At 43.9% G+C, this 20,110-nt stretch overlaps 5 protein-coding genes across 5 annotated transcripts; 4 read left to right on the top strand and 1 right to left on the bottom strand.

Moving 5' to 3' along the window:
- Positions 1–8,150: 8,150 nt before the first annotated feature.
- EDB93DRAFT_1270149 (uncharacterized protein) lies at positions 8,151–9,336 on the top strand (the record flags this gene model as incomplete). Its single annotated transcript, XM_041454311.1, has 5 exons — positions 8,151–8,448; positions 8,614–8,795; positions 8,869–9,030; positions 9,076–9,247; positions 9,299–9,336. 5 exons carry the CDS (start codon positions 8,151–8,153, stop codon positions 9,334–9,336), a joined length of 852 nt encoding a protein of 283 aa, XP_041301091.1.
- Positions 9,337–10,674: 1,338 nt separating this feature from the next.
- Positions 10,675–12,047, top strand: EDB93DRAFT_1256962 (uncharacterized protein; the record flags this gene model as incomplete). Its single annotated transcript, XM_041454028.1, has 8 exons — positions 10,675–10,779; positions 10,834–10,871; positions 10,919–11,050; positions 11,098–11,206; positions 11,260–11,450; positions 11,500–11,638; positions 11,686–11,877; positions 11,937–12,047. The coding sequence occupies 8 exons, from the start codon at positions 10,675–10,677 to the stop codon at positions 12,045–12,047; spliced, it is 1,017 nt and encodes a 338-aa protein (XP_041301090.1).
- A 1,617-nt stretch (positions 12,048–13,664) lies between these two features.
- On the bottom strand, positions 13,665–15,975 carry EDB93DRAFT_201986 (uncharacterized protein). Its single transcript, XM_041455680.1, has 6 exons — positions 14,626–15,975; positions 14,385–14,582; positions 14,264–14,286; positions 14,046–14,209; positions 13,980–13,996; positions 13,665–13,930 (listed from the first exon to the last, which is right to left on the bottom strand). The coding sequence occupies exons 1-6, from the start codon at positions 15,792–15,794 to the stop codon at positions 13,825–13,827; spliced, it is 1,677 nt and encodes a 558-aa protein (XP_041301089.1). The 5' UTR covers positions 15,795–15,975; the 3' UTR covers positions 13,665–13,824.
- A 21-nt stretch (positions 15,976–15,996) lies between these two features.
- Positions 15,997–17,162, top strand: EDB93DRAFT_1186589 (emp24/gp25L/p24 family/GOLD-domain-containing protein). The gene is made up of 6 exons (XM_041450822.1): positions 15,997–16,269; positions 16,322–16,333; positions 16,386–16,702; positions 16,759–16,809; positions 16,862–16,915; positions 16,963–17,162. Exons 1-6 carry the CDS (start codon positions 16,123–16,125, stop codon positions 17,021–17,023), a joined length of 642 nt encoding a protein of 213 aa, XP_041301088.1. The 5' UTR covers positions 15,997–16,122; the 3' UTR covers positions 17,024–17,162.
- A 1,460-nt stretch (positions 17,163–18,622) lies between these two features.
- EDB93DRAFT_201940 (uncharacterized protein) lies at positions 18,623–19,977 on the top strand. Its single transcript, XM_041455679.1, has 5 exons — positions 18,623–19,029; positions 19,082–19,265; positions 19,318–19,395; positions 19,450–19,777; positions 19,848–19,977. The coding sequence occupies exons 1-4, from the start codon at positions 18,925–18,927 to the stop codon at positions 19,716–19,718; spliced, it is 636 nt and encodes a 211-aa protein (XP_041301087.1). The 5' UTR covers positions 18,623–18,924; the 3' UTR covers positions 19,719–19,777; positions 19,848–19,977.
- Positions 19,978–20,110: the final 133 nt, after the last annotated feature.

Below are 20,110 nucleotides of genomic sequence, written 5' to 3'. Positions count from 1 at the left end.
TGGTGCTAAGCTAAGCAAACACAGATAGACCCGGGTGCGAGTGAAATCGTCATCCCAAGGGCAGCTAACTGAGTAAAGGAAACCTCTCTTTGTAAAAAAAAAGAGGGACACCAAACAACTAATGAAGTACTAGGGCTAAGTAACGCGCGAAGCGGAAACAATGCAATGTACAGAAGGTGAATGCGTGCGAGTGCAAAAGGCGAAGGTCGAGGTGCACGACACGAAGGTAGTGCGCGCGAGCAAAGGTGAGAGACAAGCGAGCAAGAGAAGCAAGAGAAAGACGAGACAAGACAAGTGTTAACACCCCAACTAAGGTTGGCTGATGCTAAGACAAAGACTGAGAACCGAAGTGCGCGACTTTAAATAGTCACTTGCAAACAACAAGTAAAATTCTTAGTATCTAGAGACACACAGAAAGTGGGCGGAAAATCAACCTCAAAAATAGAGTAAAGAGATAGTATATGTAAAGATGACTAAGTGCCACTAGGCGCGCAGGTCTGATGTAGCAAGCCGAGTAAGCTAAATATAGTACACAAGATAGGTAATAGGGTCTCAGCTGCACGTGTAGCACTAGGCCGAGAATTAGCAATGGAAACAATTAGTTAAAATGGGAATATAGTGAGAAAACGCACCAATGGACATCTAAGGACATGGGGAGGACGGATGGATGGGTATGCAGATGATGCTAACACGGGTGCATGGTGCGTGCGAAGTGCGAGTGGCTGCGTGCGGAATCTTCAAAGTAAAATATATGAAGCGCTACTGTGCAAGACGTATCCTTGGGATTAGAGCTGGAGTGTGTAGGGAATGTGGGAGAATTTGAGGGAAGTGCCTGTGGAGGCATGAGGCTCTACACCAATGTTATGTATATCCCCAATATTGACGGATGGGCTGGGAGGAATATTATTTCTGATGGAGACAGGTGGGCCCATCTATGCTGATATTATATATATCCTCGAAGATGTCGGGTGGGCCGATGTAATGGTTTATTGTATAGATGGGTGGGCCAACATACAGGAATTATTTTGTACACGGGTGGGCCGAGGGAGCGGTGGAATATGTATTATATAGACGGGTGGGTCAATGTAAGGGTTTATTGTATAGACAGGTGGGCTGACATACTGGAATTATTTTGTAGATGGATGGGCTGAGGGAGTGGTGGAATATTCATTATATAGACAGGTGGGCTGATGGAGGGGGATGTTATATAGATAGGTGGGCCGAGGTAGTGAGATATCTGTCTGACATTCACAGATTACCAAGTCCCAGATGCCCAAAAACCGAATCCCATTGTGCAACATCCATTCTGGACACCCAAACACCCGAAGCTCAAGACTGGAAACTGGAAACTCATGAAAATGTGTGAAATTTCTATTTCCTGACACCAAACACATGAACACCTGAACACCCAAAGCCTGAAGCTTGAAAGTCCATTTATCAAATCACCGAGTGTGGAGTGCTGATAAACCCGAAGCCTGAGACCCAAAATCCAAAGCCTGGAACCCAAAAGCATGTATGCAACATGTCCATTTTTCATTCATTGCACAAATCACCATGTGTCAAGTGCTGAAACCCAAAACTCGAGACCCAGTACACAAATCACCAAGTACCAAGTACCAAGTGCTGAGGGCCGAACCCCAAAGTCCGAGGCCCGAACCCTGATGTCTGAAACCCAAAAACATGTATATAACATATCCATTTTTCAGTCATTGCACAAATCACTGAGCGTCGAGTGCCAAAACCCAAAACTTGAAACCCGGTATGCAACATGCCCATTTTTCATTTACATTAAACAAATCATTGAATGTTGAGTGCTGAGGCCCAAACCCCGATGTCCGAAGCCCAAAACCTGAAAATATGTATACAGCATATCCATATTTCCCTCACTGCACCAATCACCACGTGTCAAGTACCAGAACCCCAAACCTGACACCCGGTACACAAATCACCAAGTGCCAAGTGCCAAGGCCCAAGCCCCGACATCTGAGAAACCCAGTATGCAACATGCCCATTTTTCATTTACATTAAACAAATCACCAAGTGCCAAGTGCTGAGGCCCAAGCCCCAATGTCCGAAGCCCAAAACCCGAAGCCTGAAACCCGAAAATATGTATATAACATATCCATATTTCCCTCACTGCACAAATCACTGAGTGTCGAGTACTGAAACCCAAAACTCGACACCCGGTACACCAATCACCAGGTGCCGAGTGCTAAGGCATGAGCCCTAATGTCTGAAGCCCGAAACCCGAAGCCTGGAACCTGAATATGTATATAACATATCAATATTTCACTCATTGCACAAATCACTGGGTGTCGAGTGCCAAAACCTGAAACTCAACACCCGGTACACAAATCACCAAGTGTTGAGTGCCAAGTGCCAAGGCCCAAAACCCGATGTCGGAAGCCCAAAACCCGAATCCTGAAACCCGAAAATATGTATATAACATATCAATATTTCACTCATTGCACAAATCACTGAGTGTTGAGTGCCAAAACCCAAAACTTGAGACCCGGTACACAAATCACCAAGTGCTGAGTGCTGAGTGCCAAGGCCCGACATCAAATGCCTGAAACCCGAAGCCTGAAACCCAAACATATGTATACAACATATCCATATTTTCCTCACTGCACAAATCACTGAGTGTCAAGTACCGAAACCCGAAACTCAACACCCGGTACATGTGACTACAACTGGACATGAATTCTGTATTTGTATGTATTATCCATTGATGTAGGGTTCAAATAACTTGGGAATTGTATTGACTACCAAGTGTTGGGACTCAGGACTTGCTAGTCAATATAGGAAAATGATAATGAAAAAATGAAAATTATTATTATGCTTAACTTTCTTAATGAAGGTTGTAGTCCGAGTCTATGCGAGTGTATTGGTGGTCCTACCAAGTATTGGTACTCAGTGTAGTGATGGTTGCGGTGCTGGGCTCGGAACCACTGATTTTCATACTCATGTCATTCTTGTCAATTGGGAATTATTTGAAGACTACATTAAATGTTAGTCAGTGTCGAGTATGATAATGAATGTATAGTCATACCTCAGTCTGAGAACAAATAGACTGAGGTAGGATGATGCAGGTATGAGGATTATATATTTGTCTGGCATGTTAGCAATGATGTAAAGATGAGGCATGCATTTGTACATGTGTGCAGTAAGTGAGCATAAAGATAAAAGAATGAATATTAATAGTGAGACTTGCACATTATGTTGAGATATCCAACATGACAAGCCTGTGATGGGATCAGAGACCTGGAATAACACCCATATATGTCCATTATAATAGCCCTAATAGTTTAGAAAGATCCATGAAGGATTGATGTAATGACAGGCATATGCATGAAATGTGACAATAGACATATTTTTACAAAGTCACATTTATAGATGATTCAGGCAAAGATTTCATTAAAAATATGTAGGATAGATTGTAAACTACCTAAGGAGCCCATACTGCCTACTGCCTTGAGGGTAGGGGGTGGGTGGAAGGGATATAGTGAAAACATGAGTTGACTCAGCATTAAAGTCCTATTATTGCTTCACTGACCATTTTCGATGCTTTGGGTCTTTGAAGTTTCCCACACTCCATTTCTTATCTATTTCACTTCCTCAGTAATCAATTCTTGGTGGATTTGTCTGTAAATTTATGTCTATGATACTTAATATATTTTGAATGTACTCCAGGTTTCTGATGATGAAGATTCAATGTTTTGAAGGTATGGGCCCCTTATCAGGAGAAATGGCAAGTATGCACACTAGCTCACAAACTCCAGCCTATTGTGAGCTGATCTTGGTCATAAGAGGCAATAATATAAGCTATGCTCATTATATATTGAAAGGTTGGATCATGGATGCAAGGGCAAGATACTGAAAATTGTGAAAAATGTCAAAAGTGCAATGGTCTATGCTTACATGTAATAACACTGTCTGTAATATTCAATAATGTGAAAACAAGTAAATATGCACCAGTGGGGATAGATACAACTAGACAGGACATAGGAAGGATGAGTCCGATGCAAAAACATTGGGTCTGAAACTTTTGGGTTGGGGCTGGGCGTCAGGATCAGGATTGGAATGTCAGGCATGCATCAGACAAATACTGTGTAATATGAGTATCAAAAACACGGGTTTTGAGCCCAGTGCTGCAACTATCATTACACCAGGTACGGAGTACTGAGTAATGAAATAACCAATTGACAAGAAAAGACTACCAATACACTCACCTTGACTTGGACTACAACTTTCATTAAGGGAAGTTAAGCATAAAAATAACTTTCATTTTTCATTCTCGCCGATGTTTCAGATTTCTCTAGCTTATATCTTGGTCAAATGATAATTGATTAACACGAAAAGACTACCAAAACACTCACCTAGACTCAGACAACAACTTCCATTTTTTCATTATCTTTGCCTATATTGGCTAGCGAGTCCCGAGTCCGAAGTACTGACACTCAGTAGTCAATACAATCCCCAAGTTGTTTGAACCCTACATCAATGGATAATACATACAAATACAGAATTCATGTCCATTTGTAGCACCGGGTATTGTGTTTCAGCACTCGACACTCAGTGATTTGTGCCATACATGAAAAATGGACATGTTGCACACCAGGTTTCAGCATTTGACACTTAGTGTTTTATGTAATGAGTGAAAAATGGACATGTTGCACACTGGGTTTCGAGTTTCGGGTTTTGGCACTCAACACTCAGTGATTTGTGCAATGAGTAAAAAATGGAAATATTGCATACATATTATCAGGTTTTAGGCTTCATGTTTTGGGCTTTGGACATCGGGTTTTGGGCCTCAGACATTGCAGCTCAGGCCTCAGCACTCAGCACTTGGTGATTTGTGTACCGGATGTTGAGTTTCATGTTTCGGTACTCGACACTCAGTGATTTGTGCAGTGAGGGAAATATGGATATGTTATATACATATTTTCAGGTTTCAGGCTTCGGGTTTCAGGCTTCAGACATCAGGGTGCGGGCCTCGGCACTCGGCACTCGGCACTTGGTGATTTGTGTACCGGGTTTTTAGTTTCAGGTTTCAGTACTCAACACCCGGTGATTTGTGCAGTGAGGGAAATATGGATATGTTGTATATATATATATATATATATATATTCGGGTTTTGGGCCTCGGACATTGGGGTTCAGGCCTCAGCACTCAGCATTTGATGATTTGTTTAATGTAAATGAAAAACGGGCATGTTGCATACCGGGTTTTCAAGTTTTGGGTTTTGGCACTCAACACTTGGTGATTTGTGCAATGACTGAAAAATGGATATGTTATATACATGTTTCGGGTTTCAGACTTTGGGGTTCGGCCCTCAGCACTCGGTACTTGGTGATTTGTGTACTGGGTCTCGAGTTTCAGGTTTTGTCACTTGACACTTGGTGATTTGTGCAATGAATGAAAAATGGACATTTTGCATACATGTTTTTGGGTTCCGGGCTTCGGATTTTGGGACTCAGGCTTCGGGTCTATCAGCACTAGGCACTTGGTGATTTGATAAATGGACTTTCAAGCTTTAGGCTTTGGGTGTTCATGTGTTCATGTGTTTGGTGTAAGAAAATAGAAATTTTACACATTTTTGCGAGTTTCCAGTTTCCAGTCTCGAGCTTCGGGTGTTCGGGTGGGATGTTGCACAATGGGATTCGGTTTTTGGGCATCTGGGACTTGGTAATCCATGAATGTCAGACAGATATCTCACTACCTCGGCCCACCTGTCTATATAACATCCCCCTCCATTGGCCCACCCATCTATATAATGAATATTCCACCACTCCCTCGGCCCATCCATCTACAAAATGATTCCAGTATGTCAGCCCACCCGTCTATACAATAAACCCTTACATCGGCCCACCCATCTATATAATACATATTCCACCGCTCCCTCGGCCCACCCATGTACAAAATAATTCGTGTACATCGGCCCACCCATCTATACAATAAACCATTACATTGGCCCACCCGACATCTTCAAGAATATATATAATGTCAGCATGGATGGGCCCACCCACATCTTCGAGAATATATATAATATCAGCATGGATGGGCCCACCCGTCTCCATCGGAAATAATATCCCTCCTGGCCCATCCGTCAACATTGGGGATATACATAACATCGGCCCATAGTCCGCTGGCCCATCTTATACGGGATATTATGTAGGTCGGGTGACCTGTATAATATGGAAATATGTCACTGTAATATGTGTCATGAATGAGGTGGCGAAGATGATGCATTTCTTGTCAGTATCATAGATTTCACTATTGATATCAAGATAAGCAGATACTGCTAGGAGGTGTCATATCCCATATATCCACACTTCTCATCCGGACCTCAGACCCTAGATCCGATCTGATCCAATATACAGATCCTCTTCCGTTCCGAGATACGATAAGCTTCCTATTCATTTTCTGTTCATATAACATTAATCACAGCCTATCCCTTCATTTGGTATTCCTTGTTCCCGGTATCTCAGTTATCCTTACTTCTGGCTATGCTTTATGATCCGTTAACCTGTGCTAATTTCCGACTCATGTTTGACTTGTGATAAACTTTGCTTATACTTTGTGCATAGCCTCGGATAGTCTTCTAGTATATAAACCCTTGTATATGCCCTGTAATACCTCAGTTCGAATATCATCTTAGTTTGTTCTCTTTCTGTCCTCCGGACTTGAGCCTAGTTAAGCTCTTGTCGCATTCCAAGACTTAAGGATTGTATCCTATAAAGTCTACATCTCCGACTCTATCTTCGGATAGTCTATACTCTGTTGTTTTCTAGTCCGGACCTGTCCAGATTAGTCTTACGCATGCTTCCGTTATCCGGACGACCTTTGGATATCATTATGGTACTCGTCTGATCCTCTGGATGTGTTATATCTCCCTCTCTGAAATAAGGGGCAAAACTTGGGAAAGGGGCACAGTGTACGAGCTGAGGCTGAAGCCTTATCGGATCTGTTAATATGAGAGTATGACCTTAACAGGAGGAAACTCTTGGCAGTGTTCTCATTCCCATCATAAGTCGGTGGTGTTCCGATTTTGATTTCAGTGAGTTTTGATGTGGTAGACATTCTTCCGCTTGGTCTGGTTAAACTTCTGAATGCTGTGGCAAGGATATTCATGGATATGGGATCAATGATTGCTGAGTACTGTTGGGGAACAGGTACTGGGTGAGGAACTTAATCTTTTGTTACGACTGGGATAGTTCTTCTGTCAAAGGTCAAAGATAGACCAGTCTTGTTTGACAGCGTGTTCTGAACTCCTAGTACAAGGAGGGTTCAGGTTCAAGGGTTCCTATCAGACGAGCCCTATGGCTTCTATCTAGGTTCAGCGGCGAGTGGTTTTAGCACTTCTGCCTATCAAGGGTTCAGGCTAAGATAGTGAGTGACTGTCTTAGATATCAAGTATCAGACTATAAGGGTGGAGACCTTATAGAACAGGATTCAAGGGGAAAACCCAGTAGATTAAGTTAAAGAATACTACTGTTGTACATGGGGTTTATATAGGTAACAAGAGGCGGCACAGCCATGTCAAGGAAGGTAACAAGGATAGGGATATAGTACAACCTATCAAGATAGCAAAGATAGGTGAAACAATCATGCTGCGCATGATAGTAGTCAAGATACAATCAAGAAGAAAAGAAGTGCAGACAGCCTGCTTGATAAGAGAATGGCCAAGTCTGGATGAGTCTAGAGTTGGCGCTAAGGTTACAGAAAGAGAAAAATAAGTAAGGCTAAATGTTATTGTAACAAAAACCATCATTGGCCTTCATCAGCCCCATCTGATCACACACCTTCGACAACCGTCGACAATTACAATGGAACTTTGCTTCCACCATTCATAGTCCCATCTCAGAATCCCATCCATTTGAATGATTTGGCATCACTGCCATCAGCACTTGCCAATTATCGGCACAATTTTCCTCCTCCACTCCTATCTATGGACGGTGTTACTATGCTACCACCAGCAGCACCAAATTATATATGACCACAACCCCTCACAGCGCTGAAACATCCCCATTCCCAAACTCTAAAATGTGATGGTCCATGGCAATTTGTTGCATGCTCAGGTCAGTGACAAAAATCATTTGAAACCCCTTCAGTAAGTGCTCTTCCTTCATAAACTAACTTGTGCACTCATGATAGTGAAGCAGTCAGTGCCTTCTAGCACAACACCTTCTCATCTGACCCCCACTCAGCCTATGCAGCCGCAGATCGACCTTCCGCCTCTGGATTACCAATCTAATCTTCCAATACACGATGCCTTCATTCTCGCCACAGAGAAGGAACTTATCAGAGACACTGTCAACAATTGTACCATGATAAAGCCCTCATTAAGAGAGGGCTTTGTTCAAGCCACATTAGCAAATGCAGTACAAGACTGCTCAAAAAAGACTCGATCTGACCCGGCCGGGTTGACAAACAAAGAAATTGAAGGTAAATCAAATATCAGATTTGGAGAACTGATTGCTGTAAATTTAACAGAATTTGGTCAATGTTGGGCAGCAAAAAATGTGGGATTATTGTACATGGATCTCTCCATACCATTTAGACTTTTGATGGCAGCCTGTAAAGAGCTGGCATTTGGTGTTGTTGATTGAGGCTACGATCTTCGACCCTTGATTTGGTCGAACACATCGGAGTCAAAGTGGAAGCAAAAGAAAATCAAAAGCCTCATTGGCGACACAACCAGGCCTCTCAAATTTCTCTTCAAGAAGGATGAAGAGACTGGTGAATGGATGGTGTTCGAGCATGATGCACTTCTAGATGTGGTTCTTGGTGTAGTGAGGAAGCTCAAATATCGGCGCTACATCCATGATCTGGATAATCTTTATTGCTATGCTATATATTGCAGAGCTCTGGACCAACAATCCAATGGATAGGCTAGTCCTTGACTTCACAACCCCATTTCTATTGCCATCCCTACTAAGTATGGTATCTTCCCAAGGGCATGCTATAATGACAACAATTATACACCAATTACGGGAGCTTGCTCGGACTTTTGGGATAACTATCATGGTAAGGTTGTTACACGAATTCACAACTGCTTCTTATTTCATCTAGGTGATCAATGGAACATCAGCAGCTGCACCATTCAATCAGAGTTCCGCATCTGCATCAACGATCAGAAAACCTGTTTGGCCCGGGGCCTTCGTTTACATTTTGACAGATTGTACCCTCTGGTCATCAAAGACACAAGACATATCTGATCCCAAGTGTCTGTTCAAGGGCTATGGTAAGTTACTGAGTATTTTTACCTTCGTGTGATGTCTCAATTGAATTACAGAAATCAAAGATTTGGTGCACCTTCCAAATTCACCATAGTGTCTTATCCTTGACAATCCTTTTACAGGTCATTTTTTTGGCATAACGTACATATGCTATGCGTGTCCGCCGCTGGGTTGATACAGTTGCTTCCTGACAAACATAATTTATTTGAATAATAAAAGCAGATTACACTGTGTACTGTGAAAAAAGCTGTAGCACACAATGTTACACATGAAGTCTGGAATGATTTCAGACTACAAGCTGATATATATCCTGCTTTTAAGGATGAAACTTTGTATATCAGGAGTGCACGTGCTGCTTATGTAATATTATGATGGATGTAATGACTCAGGGTTGCTTCCACTGGCAGAGAATCCACTCCATATCCGCATAAAAGTTTTACTGTGCGGTATCTTTGCAAGTCTTGTAACTTGCACTTAAATTCCTGGATAGTGACAAGTGTCGGTTTTGCAGTGAGTGAAATGAGAGGGAATTTGAAAGAGCCCTAACCATAGTATGACTACATAAAGATGGACTCCAATGAGGGCAAGTGTTATGGTGCTCTGGCAGTATGTTCAATGCAACTTGCAGTTGACTTGATTTTGACTCACGCGAACCCAAGTCTATCGTGTTTGCTTCACCTTCATTTCTATTTCAACCAAGCTTATCTTTCATTGGCATCAAAAAGTCTAGGGATCAACGCTCCACAATACTGAAAGGTTTGTCGCTATGCCATTAGTTAATAGGGCTCACAACTGGCCGATTAAGATCACAGTATCACTCCCTTGGATTGGTGTAGCTGCTTGTTGATGATATCATGCGCAAGTCACCACCAACTAACCTGGCATAGTTGAGAGAATGTCCTCACAGACTCGGACTGGAGCCATACCATGACTATGTCCCAGAAATACTAGCACACCCTCCAAAAACCAATGATGAAGCCCGCAAGCATGCTAGTATCACTCATGGCAGACATCGAGTTGAAATATGCCATGCTTCAGCAGCAGTGCAAATCTTCCATGAGTTGTTGGAGCCGTATCAAGTAAGCTTTTTGCGACAGAAATATTTGAGCGCACAGGAATTGAGGAACTCGTAGGCTCCAAAGCATTCTCATGCAGATTCCTATGCTCACAAATCATTCACCATATTTTTTGGTCCCTACGGCATTTTAGCACCCTTTGCTATCACACTGATGCTAATGTTAATGCCCCAAATAGGGTAACTTTCAAGCAACATATATTATACTGACATTTTTGGCATCCTCCGAATTTGGTACTCACTTACAGGCCCTGGCCAGCATATAAGATGCAGGCTGGTTAGCTCTCAGAACCCTCATCTCGCACCCTCTCCTTTGAGTTGCCCATTCAACCATCTTTCCCATCTTTCCCTGTCTCTATGTCTGACAACGAGCACAGTGCGCCACCCGTCAATGAACCTCCTGCTTTGGAGGGCTCAGGCAGCGTCGAGGAGCGGCAGGCTGAGGCCAGCCACAATCAGGCAGTAATATCTGCACAGGCTCGACAAAAATGAAGAATTGTGCACCTGGAGGAGAAGCTATTGGCTCTTGAATCTTGGCACACCGCTAAAGAAAGGTATGACCCTCGTTAGCAGTTGAGTTTGGTTTCTCACTGTAGTATAGGCAGACTAACTATTACGTGGCTCAAGGAAGAGCAATTAGACATGTTGTTACTCTGTTTGATAGCCTTGAGGATCTAGTTGCCGAAAATGACCAGAGGTATGACGTTGAAGAGGATGCAGAAAATACCACTGAGTAAGTCCTTTCCTGGGTGTCTGAGCATTACTCACTGTTTTATGTAGTCAAAATCACTTACAGATAGGCTACATGACGTTCACAAATACCATGCAGTGGTTTTTTGAGAAGGCCATGGAGATGGAGTATGAAGAGTATGCACAAATGTTAAAAATGGTTAATTTTCATTATGTTAATTATTATCTTGCTTTTACTGAACTATTTTTCAGCTTCAGCAAGGGGCCAATGCTGCTCGAGGGGACGATACCTCCAAACTGAAGGTTCTCGTTTCTGAGTGGGTCAACTGTGAATTCAAGCCAGATCCTCTGGTCGATCCAGATGACAAACATTCGCATGGGTTTACTAATGATGCATGCGGTAGGTTACTTTGTCCTTCGGAACTTGATTGGAACAATCCAACGTAAGTGGTGCACTTAGAATATTGAGAAAAATCACTCACATATCACCAGTGTAAAGGCGGGCATTCGAGATCACGCAGATGGCTACATTGTAACTGACCTCTTCTTTCCAGCATTTGTTTATGAAAAATACACTGTGAAACCTGACGATCTGGAGGAGGGACTATTCAAGGGGAAAATCCTTATTCAGGTATGTGGCCTAGCAATAGTCCAGTATTGATCTCAGTTGTTTTCCAGGCATACAAAGCAGTATTTACGTCGCCTTCCTCAGCTAAAGACGTCAACGGTGATGGTGATGGGGTTAACATCATTCAAAATAACCAATGCGCTAGGAAATCCTTCAATGGACTTAAGGTCAAGAAACACATAGTGCAGATCATCAATATGGTGAAAGTTACCCCTCAGTCAATTGCATACATAGTTTGCCAAGTAATTTATACCATTGGTCATATTGCTGGTATCTAAGTATCTAATAATCAAGCTGACAGGTCCGGTTTGCGCTCTCTTCCATCACTTCCTGGCAGTCAGTTGATGGAGACTTTGACTATGTCCAATTTTGGCAGACTGTTGTCGACTTCTTTGAAAGGCCTCCTGGTTGAGAAGCTCAGCACTGGGTAGACAGGCTCCTGGAGTGGTGGACTAGGTGCATTTTTGACTGTCCCAGAAAGCCTTAATTGAACTTGCCATTTAGGAAGGTTTTTGGAAGGAGTCATCATGACGACCTCAGCCAAGCAGTGAAGGATAATATGTCTGTAAATGCCCTTGCAAGGCAAAGGGCAGCACGCGACAATGCTGCTTTTGACTCGCCCTAGAACTTAAACGTACTTGAGCTTTATATTCATAATTTTGACCTAATGTCATATGTTTAAAATTTGCTTTGTGCGATAAGGATATTACATCTGCAATGAATCTTTTTCAAGTGAATGATTTTAAACTACAACTTCTTGAGACTGGTGTGAATGGGCCATCACTAATGTATGAGGCCAAACAGTAAGTTCCCTGTCGGATGGAGGAGCTACCTCGCCAAGATTTCAAATACATACATATGGAATCACCCTTTAGAGCCCACAAATATGAAATCGCTGTGATGTATGATGCCGCATGCATTATCTGCCACTCATTAAAGGCTTGCAATTCAAGATGTGAATCATGAATTACTCTCCTTGTGTTCTATTCCCTGAGTCAATGGAACATATGGTGAGCTTTGTCTTGTCCGTATTTCCTAGTTTCATAATAATAAGCCATCACAAATGGATGTCGGCACCAAATGGTAAAATGGTCGTTGGGTGAACAAACTATATAGCTGAGATCTCAAAAGCACACATATGAAATCTCTCCCTTTGAAGCACATAAATATGGAATCGTGATATGCGTGACACCATGTGCATTATCTTCTGGTCATTGAATGCTTGCAGTTCGAGGTGCAAAAGATGGATCACTCCCCTTATGTTCCACATGCTGAGTCCATGAAGTAGAGGATGTGCTTTGTACTTCTCCGTGTTTTTTTAGTTTCGCAATAATGCACTGTCATACATCAATGTTGGTGCCGATTAGTAAGATAGTCATCAAAAGGACAAATTGTATAGCTGAGACTAGACATTCGAGGCGGAATATGACTTGACTGTTGCTCGCTCATTGACATGCTCCAGTAGCCGTGCCAATGTAGTGTTTCTTCCCATGGATTTTGAAGTGCATTCTATAATATGATCATTGCACACTTACATAAGGTTGAATGGCAACTTGAAGTCGAATATAGGTTGATTGTTGTTTGCTTGCTGAAAACCTGAACACATCTTTGCATGGATCCCCAACTGCAGTTTACAATACCACTATTAGATCATTGAAGAAAATACTGTCAAAATTTCAAGTAGCATACACTTTGATTGTCACTTGCTTTGGTGAGCACATAGTTGTTCTCTGGAAGATGTCAGCGCTTTGGGACCACCCTGGACATTGACCAGTAATTGATGAATATCCCCACATTTCAAACAAGTGGTATCAACGTAAAAGTAAAGTGAACATTTTTGTGATTTGCTCCATGAATGTACCTCGGCTACTGTACAAACTTGATGTTTCTTTACACAGATAGCCAACCACATCACACAAGATGATTCTTAGCATTAAACCCAAGGAACGACGGAATGAGAATACTCAATGTCCACGGTTCCACCAAACCAAAAGATATCCGAGTCACACATCGCGCATGGTGGTAGTGACCAAAAATACATTCAAATCAGCTTGTCAGCAACAGTACTGCAACTACAAGCCACAACATAATACAGCACGCGTGTATGATGATGTCCACCTGGCAATCGCAATATACACAGTTAAAAGTCCACCAGTCCATATTCCAGAACAAGAGAATAGTGATACTTTTTAGAATCCCAGCCCTTCTAAGCGGCGAAGCACATCGTCGTGTTCATAGAAGTCGTCATCCCCTGGAACCTGGGATCCTCGGTGGCAGGTTGCAGCATGTTTCCACCTAGAGCAGAAGTGAATCTATCATTCGCTATGCCTCGCATGTGTCCTACCAGAACAGTTCCTTGACCTAACGGCAATGATGAGAAATGTCACGAGATATCATACTGACTTCATACCTTCACCTCGCAATCTTTGATGCTTTCGACGGGGACCCACTTCTTGCATTTATGACACTTTCCTTCAAGAATCTCCGATCGCTCAAGTTTGAGCGTGTTGCGGCGACTACTTGTCCTGTATGACAGTGGAGGTGAGAATGGACGTCCGGTAGTTGCTGACACTCCTTTCAATGCGAGAAACAGATTAATGGGTGAAGAATCATTCAAATGTTCCTTACCATGCGCAAACTGCATATGATAGCTGAAAAAAAGTCAAATGGAATCATATAAGAAACTGAAATTCTCTGGAAAAAATGTTAGCATGATTGCGTAGGCTGTGAGGGAAAAGTAAGTGACCACTTAAACGCAGAGAATTTCGTTGATAACCATATTTTTTGTCCCCGTCCACCGCGCAAAGGGCTTTCGACACAGATCGGACATAGTCCTATCTTGGACCTACCTATACCTTTGACAAAGCGGGGAGTGTACAGATCTCGTGGATCTCGTGGAGGATTACAGATACCGCCAGGATGTTTCAAGAGATTGAAAAGAGAAGCCCTGCAAATGGTGAGCGCCAGGTAACAAGCAATAAATAACTTACTCCTCGGTATCAAGTTGCAGAAACGAGCTTATAGGATAACGCCGATAGAATAAAGGAAAATCGGGGTGACGAGAAACCTCCGAGGGAAGGCGACGCTGTGATGGTATGCCGAGATATTTAGGCTCCTGAATCTGAGAGGTAAGGTCGACAGCAGTGGGATCGCCGGAGGTACGTGCGCGTTTTGTCCGGCATGAAAGTCGTTTCTCATCGTGATCGGCCGGAAGAGGGTGCTTAGAACTCTGCACGAGAACCGCACGGCTAGCAGTACGAAGCGAGCGTCGAGAAGTAGAATATAGCCCATGGTTGTCTCTTGAATGTCGCGCAGTACTCGAGTTCTGTCCCAAAATGGGCGAGCATAGTGAAGAAGCGGAAGACAATCCACCAGAAACGTTATCGCTAAGGGGGCGCTCGGGAGACGGAAGGGGTGTGAGTGCAGAGAGACAGGAGACAGGAGACCAAGACCGCTCGCTGACATGCATGGCAGGACTCGAAGCAAAACCTGGAGAAAAGGTAGGATGACCGAAGGAATGTAACGAAGGAAGCTTCTCCATCAGCGACCATGTACTGGGAACACAGGATCCTCCAGAAGACTGATTGGATGGGTGTCCGCTTTCAGGTAGAAACGTAGTGATATTGTCGTCAGATATCCTTCTAGCTATAGGAGACATATCTGGATCGGAATTGTGCCATGATTGTGACAACTTAAAATGTCGATCGAATGGCGTTCCTTCGGCATTAAGCGTTGACGGTGACAGGCCGCAGCCAGGTAGAGGAGGGATCTTTGGAAGGGGACTCGGCGAAGAGGATAACTGTTGTTCTACCCAGGATTCAGTGTAAGGTGCAGCATACACACGAGACAGTTGCTGAAAGGCTGGCGAAGAAGCAGACATAGTATACCGGCGTGAAGGAGTAGATGGCATTGATATGGATCGAAGGAAATTTTCAGCTCGAGGCAATTGGAGAGAAATGTCTTGTCCTGAACTGGGAGCGATAGAACCCATGGTTGAGTGTCGCACTGACATGGATACCGGGGGAGCATCAGAGCATATAGTCATAGCGTGTGCGTATTTGTCGCGTTGGAATTGCAGTCGCGCTGGACTTGTAGTAGGATTACTCGAGGGAAATTCGAGGGAACCGTAGTAATGAGACCCATCGATTTCGCATAACATTTCTGAAAGATCCAAGTCAAATTCAAGTATGAGTATTTGTCGGTGAATTCATTTTGACCAAGCCACTGAATAGGCCAAATTATCGCAATAATAATGGTACACACCAGGTGGAAGGCTACAACAGCTTTATCAATATAGATGAGGAGGACAAAGCGATATAAGTATGTATGTTCAATGGAGGTCAAAAACAGGTCAAAGGATGCTGCCAATTTGTCTTCTAATACGTACGATACTCGGAGTTCGCGGAGTCCGTAATTCGATACCGGCACACCGGCAAGGGTCACTACCCTGCACGCGAGCGGCTGCAACTAATTCATGCTTTCCAACAATGATTCTCTTACTTCTTCTGTATAACTGTTTTCTCTTCCTATCACTTCTTCCTTCAGCAAGAAGCTCGGCGTTGACTACTGCCATTGCAGCAAATGAGCGTTTATGTTTCTATGTTGATGCAGACAAAGCAGGGGAAAAAATTGGGGTGAGCACGAATGGTTGTGTTTGTCGAGTTACACTGAACGTCCCACGTGAAGTTTTACTTTGCAGTGTGTTATGCGGTGTTGTGCCGGCTCATATACTCAATGTCCCACAAACTAGGTTCAATCTGGAGGATCGTTCGACATAGACTTCGACGTTAAGGATCCTAATGAGAAGGTCATACTTGACGGTAAAAGCGAAAGGCAAGGCGACTACGTCTTGACTGCCAACACCGTCGGAGAGTACTCGTTCTGTTTTGAGAATGATATGTCGACTCTCACGGTGAAGCTAGTTGACTTCGATATCATGGTGGAGAGCGAGCCTCGCAGGGAAGCGCCTGCCAAGCCAGGACAGGTGGCGGATCACACTAGTGCACTGGAGGAGAGCACATTTCGGTTGAACTCACTGCTTTTGAATATCAAACGTACTCAAAAATAGTATGTTCAACTATTGTCTCAAGTTATCATCATGCGTACTGACCTTCTTCTCAAAGTTTCCATACACGAGAGAACAGAGGGTTTTCCTTGGTGAGGTCGACACAAAAGTTGGTGGATATCCTCACGTTTATATGACTGGGTCACTCACAAGCAATATAGCCGCCTCTTCTGGTATATGGTTCTGGAGAGTATGGGCATTGTGGGCATGGCTGTGTAAGTGCAATTCAGGTGTAATTCAACCACAGCTGAATGATATTCAGCCTTCAGGTGTATATCCTCCAAACCTTTTTTACGAAAACAGGTCGTCGATACAAAGTATAGTTTCGTGTGCCGGCATCTGCGTTTATATATCTCCTATTTTCCTCCGCCATTCCACGTTGGCCCTCAAGCAGCATCACGTTTTGGTTGCCCTGACCTGGTAACTACGATTAATATGACCAGTGCGAGCGTTGGCATCTAATCGAATCCCACTGAGCTCTGATGCAAAGGGTGTAAGTAAGTACGTTCTTACGATCTGGATCGATGGATGCACGCAGTAAGGCATGCGCATCAGCTTCAGAACTGATTACCAGGATATGGTCCCGTTTTTGCCCGTACGCGTGGATCCCAAGATCCAAGCTCATGATAAGCTGCAACCTCTTGAATCCAGCTACGCCTCTCGTACTTAGGGCAAGCGGAGTCCGCTTGGGGGATTTAGTCACGTTTTACGACAATCCGAGTCACGGAATACGAAACTTGCAGTTACTCTGAGTAAGTCATTCAAAGCATACTGCTTACTTGTCTCGCAAGTCATCCATGAATATTAGCGTGAAATCCCAATTGAAATTGTTTGAACTCTTATGACCGAGTCTAAGTTCCTTGATTTCAAATCTGAGCAGAAAACCTTGTACTTATGAGACTAGTGGGCAAGCTGGCGGAAGTATACATCATTGTATCAACCTCTAGTGTCCCAACATCTCCTGGGCTTTCTCTAATCATCTGTATCGATCACCGTCACACAAGCTACGCACTCTTCGAGCCGATCTTCAGAGGCCCGTACAAAACAAGATCCTGAGCGATCCACGTCGCTCGATCCCTCTGAAAAGAATATCATTGTACGTGGTCCCACGTCAATTTGTGCCAGCCTCATGTTATTGCAATAACAGCTTGAGGTTCCTGTGTTCTTCCCAGGTCCCGCAGTACATCACAGACTACGATGAGTTCAGAGCCAAGGCGTCAGAAACATATATGTTGTTGCTGTGAATGAATAGTATAATGAGTACATATATGCATATCCTGGCGCGTATACTCAACCGCCTTTTTCGCAGAGCTTGGAAATAGATACACAGGGCCCAGGTAGGAATTTTTATCACAGGATCGTTTTTTTCCTCGCACTGTGATGTGGTTCAGGCGTCTGTTTCATTGCGGATGATAATGGGACTCCTCTTCTAGGCTCACCTAGTTCTTACTCAAGATACTTGGATTTTCTTCAGGGCTACGTCGTTCACTACTTGCCTGATCTAACCAATCTTGGTGCCCTTGTTCCAAACAAAGATCAAACATAGTACAGGCAGTCAGTGCCACAGTAGCTTAGCAGTGTTACTCATGAGTACAGCTTAATATATTTAGTCATTGGTAGATCGCAAGGCCAAAGCAAAATAACTGTCTGGATGCTGCGTGGACAGTACTTGGGATATCAACATCACAGTGCTTCCGGTTTATGCCTGTACGTCGATATCTAGTGCTGCTAGGCTCCAGCCTACCGCAGCGTAGTAAGGAATGACTACCGTCATCCGCATGGGTTTGTCGCAGCGCACTGCCCACCGGGCTGTGCTATGTACTCAGTACTTGCGATCTAAACCGAGTGTTGCGAAAGAAATGCCTGTTCTAAGAATTGTTCACCCGTGATACTGCCTTAATGATCTACTTACAGCTACTTACCCAATGAGAATCGTTCAATTATTGCCTACAATCGCCTCAGAGGGGCGGTGCAAGGCCACTTCTCTAGTCACCTGTGCTGAGCGCTACAACAGCATCGCTCCAGGCTGGCTTGTCTCGGTGATCAAGTATTTATCGCGTGACAATTACCGAGATACTTATGAAACTTCCCGGTCATCACGTTCCTGTTTCCTTTCCTTTCCTTACCAAAGTTCTAATTGGAAGACGCGGGCGTCTCTTGATTGGTACCCGGAGCTGGAGGCCCTCTCAGGCAGGTCCTTGGAGCTTGTTATCTCCTAAAAGTCATGGTTTTGTTGTTTCCTCAAGGCCTAGCGATATGTGTTTTCTTCTATGCACTCCTAGGCCTTGCGGAGCATAGCCGAAGTTTCTCCTGGGATTTAATGAATAACGTAAGTCGTGGTTGTTCTTTCTTGTATGTTAGTTTTTTATCCCTTCGATCAGAAATTTGAGCGAGTACACAGTCTGACCGTCTGTGATAGCCTGCACATTTCACTTTCTTCGTCGTCTGGAGGCTATAACGATATTGGACCTTCTCCACACACCCTTCTTGCCTTTGAAGCTGGTGGGGCGCTGACTACTACCCAAATCCACGAAGATGGTCTGTGGCAGGTGAACCACCCAGCAGGTTCGTGCAACGGGCCCTGTGTTGGAATAAATTACAGAGCAACGTTATACAGGGTCTCAACTGCTCCTCGCCCTTGTCGACTCCTTTGGAAACTCGGGAGGGGTGCTCCCCACAGTCTTCACGGTTGCATGTGAGCTCTTTTTCTTGCAAATGCCCACACAAACATACTAAGGCATCTTCGCAGCAGGATCCTCAGACTGTCTTCCCGCACTCCCCACATTTGCAGTTTCCCCAACGATTATAACGAATGTCACCCGTATCGAGCCTTGCGGCTCCTGGCAGATGTCCATCTCAGGCGGAATTCCACCATACACCATCACTCTCGCATCTCCCGGAGCCTCCTCTCTGCGGCACTTCGCTATGCCACAAGAGGCTACCCTGATTTCATTTATAAATAGCAGTATCACACTAAGAGGTCCTACTATAGGTGCGTCGGAATCCTCGGCAACCTGAGACTGTTGACTGAGGGTAAGCCTGTGTTTTGTTCCTGCTAAAGCTGCAGTGCGTGATTCGTGAGTGGTTTTCTCCACCTTTATTGGATGCTGCTAGAACACTTATATTAATCTTTGGCTCTTTCCATAGGTCTGGTCTATATGGACGTACGACCGAATTTGTAGAAGTCATCGATACTACTGGAGTATCTTGTCAGGCTGTGAATCGGGGCGGACAGTCCATTCTTGCCGCACGATCGAATGGCAGTGTAAAGATAAACCATCAAGATATGACCATCATTGCTGTGTGCGCATCAGTTGGTGGAACTGTGATCATCGCTGCTCTGTGCTTTGCTGTGATAACGTTCCGACGCAGGCGGCGAGGGTTGATTGCAGGTCAAGATGCGCGACCTC

The sequence above is a fragment of the Suillus bovinus genome, assembly GCF_016758785.1.
Source record: "Suillus bovinus strain UH-Sbo-P2 chromosome Unknown EDB93scaffold_146, whole genome shotgun sequence".
Taxonomy (NCBI): domain Eukaryota; kingdom Fungi; phylum Basidiomycota; class Agaricomycetes; order Boletales; family Suillaceae; genus Suillus; species Suillus bovinus.
This window is presented reverse-complemented; position numbering and strand designations above follow the sequence as displayed.